This window comes from Hypanus sabinus, chromosome 10, assembly GCF_030144855.1.
Source record: "Hypanus sabinus isolate sHypSab1 chromosome 10, sHypSab1.hap1, whole genome shotgun sequence".
Lineage (NCBI taxonomy): Eukaryota > Metazoa > Chordata > Chondrichthyes > Myliobatiformes > Dasyatidae > Hypanus > Hypanus sabinus.
The window spans coordinates 131,836,158-131,850,417 of record NC_082715.1 but is presented as its reverse complement, the minus strand read 5'-3'; the positions used below and the strand labels follow the sequence as shown (position 1 = coordinate 131,850,417).

Sequence of the window (14,260 nt, the reverse complement as noted above, 5' to 3'; positions counted from 1 at the left end):
TTTCTTCATCTTGACTAGATATTCCACACCTCTTGTTAACCATGGTTCCTTCACCCTACCATCATTTCCCAGCCTCAATGGGACAAACCTATCCAGAGCCCCAAGCAATTACTCCCTACACAACCTCCACATTTCTGTTGTGCATTTCCCTGAGTAAATCTTTTCCCAATCTACGCTCCAAGTTCCTGTCTAAATAGCATTATAATTTTGCCCTCCCCTAATTAAATACTTCCCCATACCATCTACTCCTCTCCCTGTCCATGGTTGTAGTAAAGGTCAGGGAGTTGTGGTCACTAACTCTGAAATGCTCACCCACTGAGAGATCTGACATCTGACTAGGCTCTTTGGCTTCCCTTCTATTCGGCATGTCTACGTGGATTCAGTGACCACTTTATTAGGTGTGGGATACTGAGTGTACGGTCGTGGTTTTCTACTCCTGTAGACCATCCACCTCAAGGTTCACTGTGTTGTGCATTCAGAGATGCTCTTCCGCACACCACTCTTGTAACGTGTGGTTATTTGCGTTTTTATCGCCTTCCTGTCAGCTTGAACCAATCTTCCTATTCTCCTTTGACCTCTCTCATTAACAAAGTGCTTTTGCCCACCGAACTGCCACTCACTGGATAATTTTTGTTTTTCACACCATTCTCTAAACTGCAGAGCAGGAGTTCCCAACCTTTTTTATACCATGGACCCCTACCATTAACCATGAACCAGGTTGGGAACACCTGTGACTTGTTGCGTGAAAACCCCAGGATATCCCAGTTTAAGATGGCACTACCGAAGATGTGTGACTGCTTACTTGTGGTTTGAAAGCAAAGGAATTTGATTAAAATCATTACTAATAACTCTTTTTTTTAAGTAAATTGTGGTAAACTATCATTGCAAAGAAGGAAGAGGCACATGAGGGCAAAGCAAACCTGAGAGATGTGCCTTGCACAATCGACACTCTTGGAGTTGGAGCCGTGCTGGTTGGGGGTGAGAAGATGGGATGGAGGAGTTTCGTTGCCAGTCCATCTTACCCGGATGTGATGGTGAATGATTCTAACTGCTGAGACGATTTGGTGAGGTCCAGAACGACTTCTACAGCAGCAAAATCAGGTCTGAATTTAACCACTGGCCGGCACGTTCTAGACCCGGAGCAATTTACCACGGCCAGGCTCGGGTCCTAATGCAAGGTACAATACACAATTTGGACAATCAAAATGCCAGCCCGTGTAGACTGGAAAGGCAAGGTGTCGAGAGTCTGGGGGGAGGTTCGATCGCTCAGAGCACCGAGCCATTTGGAGAGGTTGAGAACGGTTTCTCCGGCTGCAAAATCTCACGTGATTTGTCACAGCGGAGCCTGGTCCCAAGTACAGGATTCTGACAATTTAAATGCCAGCCCAGATAGTCTGGGGGCTCTTCCCTCTGCGACGCTAAGGCTGTGAGACTTCTGCTAGCACCGTGCTTCGTGTCTGCAAACTTAGCGGCGACTTGCCCCACTAATGTGTTGAACTGAAACCAAGGCTTTGGGCCTGCTCCAGGGATATGAATCTAAGGACTCAATTTGGTTCAGAATGCTGTTGTTGTCGCTTGCTTCTATTGCTTGCATGATTTATTTTCTTATCTCTTTCTCTGTGGGCACTGGGTTTTAGTCTTTATTTTATTAATTGGGTTCTTTCAGATTCCTTGCTTTGCAACTGCCTGTTAAGCAAACAAATCTCAAGGTTGTATAAATTATTCATTCGTCGATAATAAATATACTTTGAATCTTTGAGTTTCTGAGATACTCAAGCCACCCCCATCTGCCATCAATAATCACTTAGATCACATTTCTTCCCCATTCTGAACGACAAATGAACCTCTTCACCAGGTCTGCATGCTTTAATGCATTGAGTTGCTGCCACATGATTGGCTGATTAGTTATTTGCATTAATAAACTGGCTACTGAGTGAGAAATCCTTGCTGGAAACACCTAACATGTTCTGCCCCATAATAAACCTTTTGCACTAAGATACCAGCGATTAGGGAAGTTGAATTCAGTCATGACAACAACCCTTTTATTGTTGCATCTTTCCAAAAGCTCACCTCGGTGTCCCTTATTATTGGGGGACAGGGTGTTTATAGAATACTCCTAGTAGAATAATTTGAAGAGTTGCAAATGAGTTTTCCAGTCATCAATGGGAAACTCCTACAATCACTCTTGGTAGCTAACTTTTTAAAGGTCCCTGGGGGTAAGATAAATTCCTTAAGGAAACACTCTACCCATGTAGCTTTACTCTTTTTCCATTGATTTCAACGGCTTCTCATGTCCCCATATACTTCCTAATATTATATTCATCTTCTGCAAAGCTGTTATTTCAATCTTTCTAGTGTTCTCAATGTTATAAATACTGTAATTGCTCATCATTACTAGTATTGTCATCCTCCCTCACCCCCTGCTGATAAACTTGATTTTGTCATCATTCCCTACGTCCTATTCCCTGTTTTCCAGTTGATAGTGTTACCTTTGTTTCTACTCCTGAAGGATCTCCAGCTAATGGTTTTCTTTACCTCAATAGACCCTGCAAATACCTAACCTCGATCCCCTCTTTTTCCTCAGAGCTGTCAAGTCATGACCCGTGAGCTGGCTTCAACATGACAGCTCCACTGCCTTCTCATCTTCTTTGTTGCCACATTGATTTTTCACCAGAGTTCTGGCAGATTTGTAGTTTCTCCTATTACCTCAACATTTTTTACAGGCAATTTCGATGAATTACCTTGGAATATCTTCCCACATTTAAAAAGATATTGCTGCTTGTAATGACTCATTCATGAGGTAACTTTGCTTTGAATGATATATTTTCAAAAACGTCCAGCAAGTGCATTCCTTGACCTGTTTGACCCAATTTCTTTTATTGCATCTTTAATTAAAGAGAAAAAGGGCCCCTTTTGAAAAATTCTAGTAAAATTGCACAAAGATTTCACAAATAGCAGATGATATATTTTCAGACAGCAGGCGTCACCAATAACCAAGCACTGAATGCTTTGCGATCAGACTCTTGTTTTGACTGTGATACAAAGCTAGAGCATATTACTTTCCTCCCAGTGTGTGACATTGCAAAGTGCAGTATCATACTGTTACACACATAAAAATGCAATTAAAGGATCCTTGAAGAAGCGGGTGGGGCTGAATTGGTGTGGTTATTTTTCCCTCCATAGATGATAGAATAAACCTGTGTCTGAGTTAATACAAATGCCCGCTTCTTTCCATTAATGTTATTTTCCTTCATCCCATCATCACCCCTGAGGCCTGACGTGGTCATTCTATCAGAAACCTCAAAGGATTTCATGGTAGAACTACAACTCCCTGGGAAGACCGGACTGAGGAGGTGTTTGAACGTAAGAAAGCCAAATACCAAGAGCTGGTAGAGAGTGCCAAAGGCAGGGGGTGGAGAGCCTATAAGGGCGGGGTGTAGATGTTTTGCTGGCTGCCCGGTCTGCAGAACCTATTCTCTCCTTGGCATTATGAGGGCTGCAAAGAAAAGAGCCATCAGGACCATCACAGAAGCTGCTGAGCAAGCCTCCAGATGGCTGTGGATCAAGAGGTGTGACCCGTGGACCAGCATTACCGGGACACGAGGCAGGGCCTGATTAGCACTGGCTGGGTCACCTGGACAAGAGTATCCAATGTGGAAGGACCCGATGACCTCAGGCTACATCACTAATGACGTGTCCCAGCATATCCAAGGATGTATCTCAGCACTTTGAAATATGTGCAAAGGAGGCGGAGGAATTAAAACAATCTTGTGGGAGTCAGGTCATCAACCGTTTCAATGAAATTAATTGAGTTACACATTTTGGAGGTGATATTTTTGTTGGTGATTAAATAATTCAGTAACTGTATAGACTGTGTTGGCGTACTGCTGCAGAGTTCTGGGCTAGCCACTACTAATCAGCGTGAGAGTATTTGAAGTGGCACTCACACCCACACGCATTTGTAAGATAATGAATTATTGACAATGGAAGGAATTGCTGGAGAATTTCGGAGAGTTCTCAGTAATGTGTTTGGGTTAGAAGCCATTTATTTATTTATTTAAATCCGATTTTGGAGAGTTGGGAAGCCAAATGGATCAGTACAGAAATAAATGTTGTTTCAGAAATTTTTACCAAATTTTAAACAATGTTTAACAAAGGTGATGATTTATATTGAAACTGTTCAGTTTGATATTGCTGAGATAAGAGATATTGAATGCCTATTTATGCAGTTTACGTATTTGAGTGTGAGGGTTAAATGACACAGTGAGCTTTGATTGTGGGTGGTTCACGAAAGCCACACTGTTGCTTGGAGAACTGGATATTTGTATCCATGCAGGATTTTCCTGACATAGATTCTAACCTTATCTATTCAAAGATACTGACTTTGTCTCTCAGATAGTTCCTGTTAATTCTAGCTGCTACTTCCTGTTGGTCAGTTGATCTGAAGCTGGGGTCATATTTAACATGCATCTTGCTCCATTAACTGCTTTGTGGCTCCCCGTGCTCCCCCCGCCCTTCACTCGAAGGTACTGATTTCGGCTGACCCACGTATCTTCCAAGCAATCAGCATGCAAGTATGGGGAAAACCAGGACTTAACTGAGGTCTGTTGGACAGGAGACAACATTCAGCTACTGAGGCATTGGTGTGATTTAACGAGTTGAGTATGTTCGTGTGCATGGTTCTTCCATTTTGTCCTCTGTAGCTGTAACATGAGGGGGCAGGTTCAAGGATCCAGTGAATGAAGCAGATTTAAAATGGGTTCATTAACTATCTATTTAAAAATAAACAGTTAAACATGAAATCAGGCATCTAGCTGAACAAGCGTTTGTCTAAACTATCCAGAACCACAATACAGGACATTCAGTTACCCTTTCATTGAATGGATACTCCATTACGTTTCCCCAAATTATAGAACCAAAGAACTGAGCATGCAGTGAATGGATACTTACCTAAACAAATGCGGGGGGTGGGGGGGGACGTCTATGTCTGCAACACTCTTTCTCAATCGTCCTTCACCAATCACGACCTTTGGTGTGAAGATGCCCTGGGAACGAAGAGAGAGCCTCCCACACGTGTTATTCTTAGACCCCGGAGGTGTCTGAAACCAGACACCTGTGCTAAGGCACACAAGCTAACCAATGGGAAAGAGCTGCTACAGATTTCAAACAGGCCAATCGATGGCTGGCACGATGGAAACGGCTTTCTATCAACAAGTAAACCAACCCCACATAACAGTAGCAAGCACAACGTCACTGAAAGGCAATGTGTGTGTGTGTATTTCTCCAATAACAGGGCATTCTGGCATCCTAGAAATCCTGCTGCACCAAAGAATACGGTTGACAGAAAGGAAACAACTGTTCAAGTAGAACAACTGTTCAAGTAGATCATTAACTGGGCGGCATGAGTCGGTGCAGGTAAAAACAGAACTAGACATCGGTGTTCACAAGATCAGTTTGCCATAACCCTGAGTTGAGGCTAACACGTGAGTTGGTTATCAGAGTGTAATCAGATCATGCCCCATTCAGGAAGCAACTCCTGAAACAAAATTGAAAGGGAAAAACGTGGTGAACAAAGAGAAAACATAACTATGAAGGAAAAAGTTAAAGTTTATTGCCAAAGGCATATATACCCAGGGTATAAGTGTCTTGCAAGTTAGCCTTTTGCAGTTGCAGCTCTGTGCATTACAAACACAAGTTAACAGACTGAAATTAACATAAATTATTCATAATGTTCATGGCAAAATAAAATAATCAAATTAAAAAGTGGTGCAAGGTGAAAGAGAAAATAGAGTTCGAGGTAGTGTTAGGGATTTTCAGTTTGGCAGTGGGTCTTCACACCCTTGTACCTCATGCCCGATGGCTACATCAGAAAACAGGACATGGCTCAGACGGTGAGACTCCCTAATGATGGTTGCAGCCTTCCTATTGTAGATGCCCTCAGTGGTGGGGAGAGTTGTTCCTGTGATGGACCTGCTGAGTCTACCCCTCTCTGTAGCTTGAAGTGTTCATGTCCATTGGAGTTTCCATTCCAGGCCATTAGGCAACCAGTCAGAATGCCTTCCACCTCACATCTGCAGAAATTTGCCAGCCTTCAATTACATACTAAATCTCCTCAAACTTTTTGAAACGAAAGGGTAGAGATGCTGGTGCACCTTCATGGTGTTCTTATCCGTTTCCTAAACTGACATTGAACCCATGAATGCTACCTCACTTTTTTAATATACATTATTTCTGTTTTTTTGCATTAATTTCTTCTATATTATGTATTGCATTGAACAACTGCTGCTAAGTTAACAAATTTCACGATAATAAACCTGTTTCTGATTCTGATATATGTGCTGTGGCCAGGATAGGACCTCCAAGACGTTGACAGCCAAGAACTTGAAACTGCTTACCCTTTCCACTGGTGACCCTTCAATGAGGACTCGTGTTAGTTTACCTGATTTCGCCTTCCTAAACTTCCTTGGTTTTGCTGCTCTTGAGCACAAGGTTGGTATTATGACAGCACTCAACAAGCACCCCATCCGTGCCTTTGCCAACAGCGGCAGTGTCGTCTGCGAATTTGTAGATGTGCTGGAGCTCTGCTGAGACACACAGTCATAGATATAGAAAGAGCATGGCGGGGTCAAAGCACCATTCACTGACACGCGACAGTGTTGATGGTCAGTGAGGAGAAGGTGAAGTTTATGACTGTGACGCCCCCCCCCTCCCTCCAGTGAGGAAATCTGCTGTGTGTTTAATATTGTAGCAATCTTGTAAACATAGTGTTTGATTAAGGATTCTTTGCTGTTCATAATTCATTATCGGTCATATGTAAAAATACGTGAATTGCATGCGTCATGTCACTACCACATGATACGTGTGTGCCTCGCTGAAAGTAAACACAAAGTTAGACACATTTCGGACTCCTCTGAATTAGTGTAATGTTTTGAAGTTACAAAACATAGCAAAGTCGAGGATCCAATTGCACAGTGCGTTACAGAACCCTAAGTGTTAAGATCTTGATAGTAGGTTTTCAGGGGATGATACTATTCAATGCCAATCTGCAGTCAGTGAACAACAGTCTTTCATGTGTGTTCCGGTTGTCCATCTGTTCCAGAGCAGAGTGGAGAGCCGGCAAAGTAGCATCTGCTGTAGTCCTGTCGTGGCATTAGGTGAATTGGAATGGGTCCAAGTCCTTGCTGAGGCAGAAGTTGATTTGAACCGTAGCCGACCTCTCAAAGTACTTCATTACGATGGATTTAAGTGCTGCTGGATGGTAGTCAATTAGGCAGGCCTCCCCATTCTTCTCGGGCACCGGTACAATTGATGCCATTTTGAAGCAAGTGGGAACCTCAGACTGCAAGAAGTGAGAGGGTGAAGTTATCCCTACACACCCCAGCCAGTTGGTCAGCACAGCTTTTCAGTAGATTGTCTGTGGGTATCTTCCCATTCTGAAGGTGGTAATGAAGCAGATAATGGATGGAGAATGCCATGCATTGTAAACTGTAGTAATAAGAATATTAAGTTGTGACTATATTGTTCTGAAAGAAGAATAGTTATGTGAAGTTAAGTTGATGTTTCGTCCTCTCCCATTACTACAATTTTGAATTTAACATGCAAATTAACTATGTCTCCAGGCAAAGAGTGAGAAATAACCAGCTCAGACCCCAAAGCCATTGAACTGTGGCATAAAGAAAAATATTGGATGATTTGTACATCAACTCTGGTGAAACACTGGCCAAGTAATTACAAAGGAGATTATTGGAAACTGAAGAAAAAAGTCGCATTTATTCTGATGTAATACATTGCATTTCTATCCTTAATTGTGCTTATCTGGTGGCAAGTGGTCTTATCCAGCAGCTGTAATCTGTATTGGGAATTAATCTCCCACACTCCTAAGAAGTTTTGAAGATCTGGATCCAATGATAATGAACATGTTCATTTCTGAAGACAATTCCATGCACAATGTGTAAAGACAAAATGGCAATGAATTAAAAAACAAAATTGAGATGAAGTTTTTCCTGAAGGATCCAGTAAGGTAGTTAATGGATAGAATAAGATAGCACACAAGCTTAAAAGGTGACAGTAGAATTCATTGATGTTTCTTTTTCTCTAAAGAACAGCGTCGCATTTAATATAAGCTCCATGATGTGAAATAAACTTGGGATTGAGGTTCATGGAAAATTAAAAGTTCACCTTTGATTTTATTTTGATTTTGCATGAACAAAAGCTGATGCATTTGTTAAATCAGTCTATTATTGTCATATGTACTGACAGATAGTGAAGATCTCGTCTTGCATCGTGGAATGCCTTTCACAGATAATTTCAATACACCAGTGCATTGAAGTAGTTCAAGGTAAAACAGTAACAGAAAGCGGAGTGAAGTGTTACAGTTACAGAGAAGGTGAAACACTGATAAACAATAAGGTGCAAGACCACAATGACATGAATTGTGAGGTCAACAGTCTATCTTAGCATACTAAGCGATCCTTGAATAAGTTTTATATCAGCAGAACAGAAGCTGTCTTTGACCCTGGTAGTATGAATTTTTTTGGCTTTTGTTATCATCTGCCCAAACTGATGACGAGGGAGAAAAGCAAATGTCTAGGGATGGGGTTGATTATGTAAGCTACTTTAGCAAGGCTGCGAGAACTGTAGAAGTGGAGGGGGCGGTGGTTTCTGAAGCGTGCTGAGCTGTATCCACAACTCTCAACATCATACCAAGCCGCAATGCATCTGGATACCATGCAAGAAATAATTAGCAGGTCAGACAGCGACTGTGCAATGAGAAAAGGAATTAATGTTTTGGGTCATCAGGTGGTGAATTGTCATGACGTGAAATACTAATTGTTTTTCTGTCCTCATATCAGCCCGATTGTTGAGTAATCCAAAATTCCTGTGTGTTTTATTTGCATTTTGATCTTCTATCGTTGTGTGTTATTCCAGTGCCTTTAGTATTCCACGTGTGGGACTTGTTTGGCTTTCTTCATAAGGTGTAAAGTCACCTGACTTGTGCAAATAGCAAAGTGACTTTATGCATGTGAATTGGATTAAAATATTGATTGCAATACACACAATCCTCATCTGTTGGCCAGAAATTAATATTTTACAATATTGCTAACTATTGTCTCCAGATATAATCTTTTCCTGAATATAAAATCTTGGCTACAGTTTGTTATTGGAATTTTTTTCCAACAAGCTTCCTGTTTCTTTATTATATTCTGGTATAATGGTCTGCAGGATGGCAGGGTGGAGACACGTCTCTACCAAAGGATGTGTAAGGTACTCCCTCCCTCCACTGGCCTGCAGGTCACCCTTGAGCAAGGGTCACTTGTTTCTCCCCCCGATCAGGGTCACGTGAAGCCATGGGGGCAGTTGATGAATGGTTGTACGAACAGCTGGTGCAGATCACAAGTCCTGGTTATGTGGCCATTGATGTCAGGAAGATAATCTTTGAAGGGTATTGATGAAAGTTGGGGGTCACCCTTCTTGTAAAGTCACTGCCCAGAAGAAGGCAATGGCAAACCACTTCAGTAGAAAAATTTCCCAAGTACGATCATAGTCATAGACCATAATCTCCCACGTCATAGGACATGGCACATCACGGTGAACGGTCTGCAGCAGCTACATTCTGATCTGCCCTGGTTTTGGTGTTGTCAGTCATATTTAAGATGTGGTCCAGATTGGTACTAATGACAGAGACATGAAGAAATGAGGCCCTGCAAAGATAATGTAGGGAATTAGGCAGAAAGATGAAAGGAGACTATCTAAGGTTGCAATCTCAGGATTACGTCCTTTGCCACATAGCAAAGTATGAATAGAAGGAAAAAGTGAATGAGCGGCTACAGAGATGGTGTATGCAGGAAGGCTGTTGGGATACCCTCTGGGACAGACAGCATCTGAATTGAGTTAATACTCTGGAGGAGTGACTTGCTGGTGCTATTTGGGTAGGTTTAAACTAGTTTGGCACACGTGGTTCCCAAGGTTAATCACATGAGAAATTTGAAGCAAATGTATTTATGACTCTGAAAATATAGAGATTAGAGCAAGCAAGTCCAGAAGGACAGAACATGGAAGGTCTGATAACTAAAATGCCTGCAAGAAGCCTTGCAGATCTTGGGGCATGGATCAGTGTGTGGTGCTGGCCAGAAAGGTCGACAGTCAGTTCACAAAATGGAGGCTGCTAGGACAGTCTCACAAAGTGGATGCCTTAAATTATCCCAGAACAAGAAATCAGTTCGCAAAATGGTGGCTGTAAGGGCCACCTCTTCTTTCTCGAACAGTACACTGGAGGTTACCCTAAGGAGCTTGTCAAGAGTTGCGATTGAGCCAGCCCAGAAGAACGATATCTGAGGGCCAAAGCTTTACTACAGGAAAGTTTTGGAGATGAGCAGATAATCGCTGAGACCTACCTGGAAAAGGCTCTTCCTTGGTGGTGTAATAAATTGGAAGAAGCGAAAGGCCTTCAAGACAACGATCTTTTTCCTAAAGGTTGTTGCGGTGGTATGAAAGACGTGCAGGGCATGCGTGAGTTGAACATGCCTGTTAATATGTCGATTATCTTGGATGAATTGCAGTCTGAACTTAGAAAAGAATGGAGATCAGTGGTGAGTGAACTACAAAAAAAGCACAGCAATAAGGTTATTTTCACTGACATTGTTGATTTTATTGAAAGGCAAGTGAAGATTATTACACAGCCAATGTTTAGGTAAGAATACAAAGCTACATCATCAGCTGTAAGTAACGGTGTGAACAAAACTGGATCATGAATCCAGTCCGAGGTTGAAGGAAGCAGATTTGTGAAAGGTAAAGCAAAGGTTGAGTCTGGAACTAATGATGAGGTTTGCCTGTTCTGAACACACTTTGGATTCATGCTCTAAGTTGATGAAAAAGGTTTGTAAGGAGAAGTGTGCCTTCCTGAAAGAAAATGGTGCCTGCTGTGGTTGTTTGCAAAGGGGACACATATACAAGGATTGCAAGAAGCATCTTTCATGCAAGGTGGCAAACATCCCAGCACACTTCACATGCACTCTGATGAAAAGAGTGCAGACTTGAAGCAAGCCATGAATGAAGCAAACTCAGTAGCAAATACCACCCTGGTTTCATGTCGCCCAGGGACTTGGACTATGTACAGTCGGCCCTCCTTATCCGCAGGGGATTGGTTCCGGGACCCCCCGCGGATACCAAAAAACACGGATGCTCAAGTCCCTTATTCAGCTGACCAGTGCGGTGGTCTTTAGGACCCAGCGGAACCTCAGACCTTATTTAACCTGTCTCAGTGTGGTGTCTTTAGGACCTGGTGCAGCTCTGAATCCGCAGGATGTTGCCTGGATTGGGGAGCATGCCTTATGAGAATAGGTTGAGTGAACTCAGCCTTTTCTCTTTGGAGCAACAGCGGATGCGAGGTGACCTGATAGAGGTGTATAAGATGATGAGAGGCATTGATCGTATGGATAGTCAGAGGCTTTTTCCAGGGCTGAAAAGGCTAGCACGAGAGGGCAGTTTTAAGGTGCATGGAAATAGGTACAGAGGAGATATCAAGGGTAGGTTTTTTTACTCAGAGAGTGGTGAGTGTGTGGAATGGGCTGCCGGTGACGGTGGTGGAGGCAGAAACAATAGGGTCTTTTAAGAGACTCCTGGACAGGTACATGGAACTTAGAAAAACAGAGGGCTATGGGTAAGTCAAGTTAGTTCTAAGGTGGGGACATATTTGGCACAGTTTTGTGGGCCAAAGGGCCTGTATGGTGCTGTAGATTTTCTATGTTTCTATGTTAATAGTCTTAAAGGGGCTGATGATCATGCACAGAGAGACCCATGAACAGGCTCAACCTGACAGGAAAAGGAAAACATATTCTCTTATGCACCATGGGTCAAGAGAACTTTGTGAAATGCTACGTTGTTTCAGGATTGCAAGTGGCTGGTTTGGATAGTGAAAATCATTGTGAACTGCCGAACATCTATATAACAGGAGTATATGCCTGGCCACAAAGGGAACACTCCTCATCGGCGAGATCTTCAGGAATGGTCTCACCTGAAGCATGATTATTTGCCGGAAGTTGAACTTTTGCTAGGGATGAATGTACCTATGGCACTGGAGCAGATGCAAGCGATTCGCAGTGTTAACGGTTGACCCTATGCAATCGGAACAATGTTGTATTGGACTGTTAATGGAACATTGAAAGGAGACCGTGATGGTGGAAGAGACAACGCTCGGCCAGAGCTGGCAGTTAATGGGACTTCAGTCTTGCGCTTGGACGAGCTTTGGCAGCAGCGATTCGAGGCAGATTTTCCTGAATGCAGTCAGGAGGGACGACCTGGTTTGCAGGAGAAGAGCACAGTCCAGGGTAGACTGGACTGTTTACCGAAAGAGGACATGCATGTAAATGTTGAGATTTCATGTTTCTTGTATCTTAATAGCATGTGGTTGTAATGATTATATATCATAATTAGGGAACTGGAATATTGGAGCCATGTATTCTGTGTTGCACGTATCCAGTGCTTATTATGGTAACTAGTCACATTAGTGGGAGCATGGTAGAAGCGAAGGGAATAAGTCATGCTTATTTCATGGCAACTTATAGCTTGGGGTTGGCGGAGATGATGTCTTCGCTGAACATTATTGAGATAACGCTCAATAATGCTTAATTCCATGTTTGCTACTCGCTAATAAAGAATTGGAATAAGGAATTCGAACAATCATTGGAGGTGTGGGAGTGTCACACAAGTATAACAAGTTGGCCCGGGGTCGCAGGCTGGAGCGATTCTTTCGTTTTGATTTTGGATCAACTTTTTTGCCACTAAGGTGAAACTCTGGTTATAATGGAAACGTGGTTGCGGGGTGGTCAGCACTGGCAGCTCGACATTCCAGGGTACTGCTGTTTCCAGCATGACAGAGGTGGGAAGCAAAGGAGGGGCAATTGAATTATTGATGAGAGAGAACATCATGGCAGCACTTAGAGGAGTTAATAGGAAACAATAGTCAATATGAACTTGAGTATAAGTACATAGGGAAATTGCCTGTAGTAGCGATGATAAAAACATTGTGACAGTAAATGACTAACTTCTCTAATATTGATTAGGACTGCTTTAATATGAAAAGATTAGATGGGATGGAATTTGTTAAGCATCTCCAGGAAAGTTTCTTGAAGGAGGAAAAGGATGCCCCGGGGAGAAAGGGCTGCTCTAAACCTCAAGAAATTATGCTGGATAAATGGGGTTATGACGCTAGGTGAACACCCTGAGACCAGTGATCATAATTGTATTAGTGTCAAGGTAATTATTGTAAAAATAAAAAGGACTGGACTGACCAGCAAATGTAATGTTGCAATTGTTTAAATTGTTGGTGAGGCCACACTTGGAGTCCTATGTACTGTTTTGGGCAGTCTGATACGGGAAGGACATGGTTAAACTGAAAGGAGTACAGTAAAGATTTACAAGAATGTTGCCATGACTTTGAGGGCTTGAGTTACAGGGAGAGGTTGGCCAGGCCAGTTCTTTATTCCTTGGATGTTGGAGAATAAACTCATGCACAGGATCGAAAGGAACTACAGAAAGTTGTGAAGTAAGTCTCTGTAGTATCCAAGATGTCTTCAAGGAGTGGGGCCTCAGAAAGGTGGCGTCCATTATTAAGGACCCCCATCACCCAGGACGTGTTCTCTTCACATTGTTTCTGTCAGGAAGGAGATACAGGAGCCTGAAGGCACACACTCAGTGATTCAGGAACAGCTTCTTCCCCTCTGCCATTGGATTTTTAAATGGACATTGAACCCATGAATGCTGCCTCGCTTTTTTTTATTATTTCTGTTTTCTCACTGTTTTTTATTAACCTACATAATATACTTACTGTAATTGGTTTAATTATTTTTTCTATATCTATCAAAACCCTCAAAACTAGTCAATAAACTTGCATTGTACTGCTGCCGCCAAGTTAACAAATTTCACGACATATGCCAGTGATATTAAACCTTATTCGGGTTCTGAAGGGGATAGGTCAAATGGATGGCATCCATCTTTTCCCGGGCGTGATCTCTGGAAAACCATCTCATGGGCAAAGTGGCAATTCTGGACCAAACTTGAATCACTGAAGGATGCTCGTCAACTCTGGCTGTTACAAAGTGAAACCAAGCAACACGCCTGGGTGATAACAAGGCTGCACTCCCAGGTGAGCCTTCTATGCTTGCTTTGACCATCAAAGCATGGACTCCCAGAACCTCTGATAATCCTGTGATCTCAGTCTCTGAGGCCGACGTGAGAACATCCTTCAGGAGGGTGAACCCAC

The 14,260-nt window shown here is 42.7% G+C and overlaps 1 protein-coding gene across 7 annotated transcripts in view; it reads left to right on the top strand.

Annotated features, from left to right (window-relative positions):
• sobpa (sine oculis binding protein homolog (Drosophila) a) overlaps positions 1–14,260 on the top strand; it is a 310,007-nt gene that overhangs the window by 253,251 nt on the left and 42,496 nt on the right. For 2 of the 7 annotated variants that reach the window (XM_059983000.1, XM_059982996.1), the window contains one exon: positions 6,349–6,489. The exons of 4 other annotated variants lie outside the window; for them this stretch is intronic. In XM_059983000.1, coding sequence (XP_059838983.1) covers positions 6,349–6,489 — 141 coding nt within the window. Of the gene's footprint in view, positions 1–4,993; positions 6,490–14,260 lie in introns of those variants that run through there. One more of the 7 variants, XM_059983001.1, reaches the window with a different exon arrangement.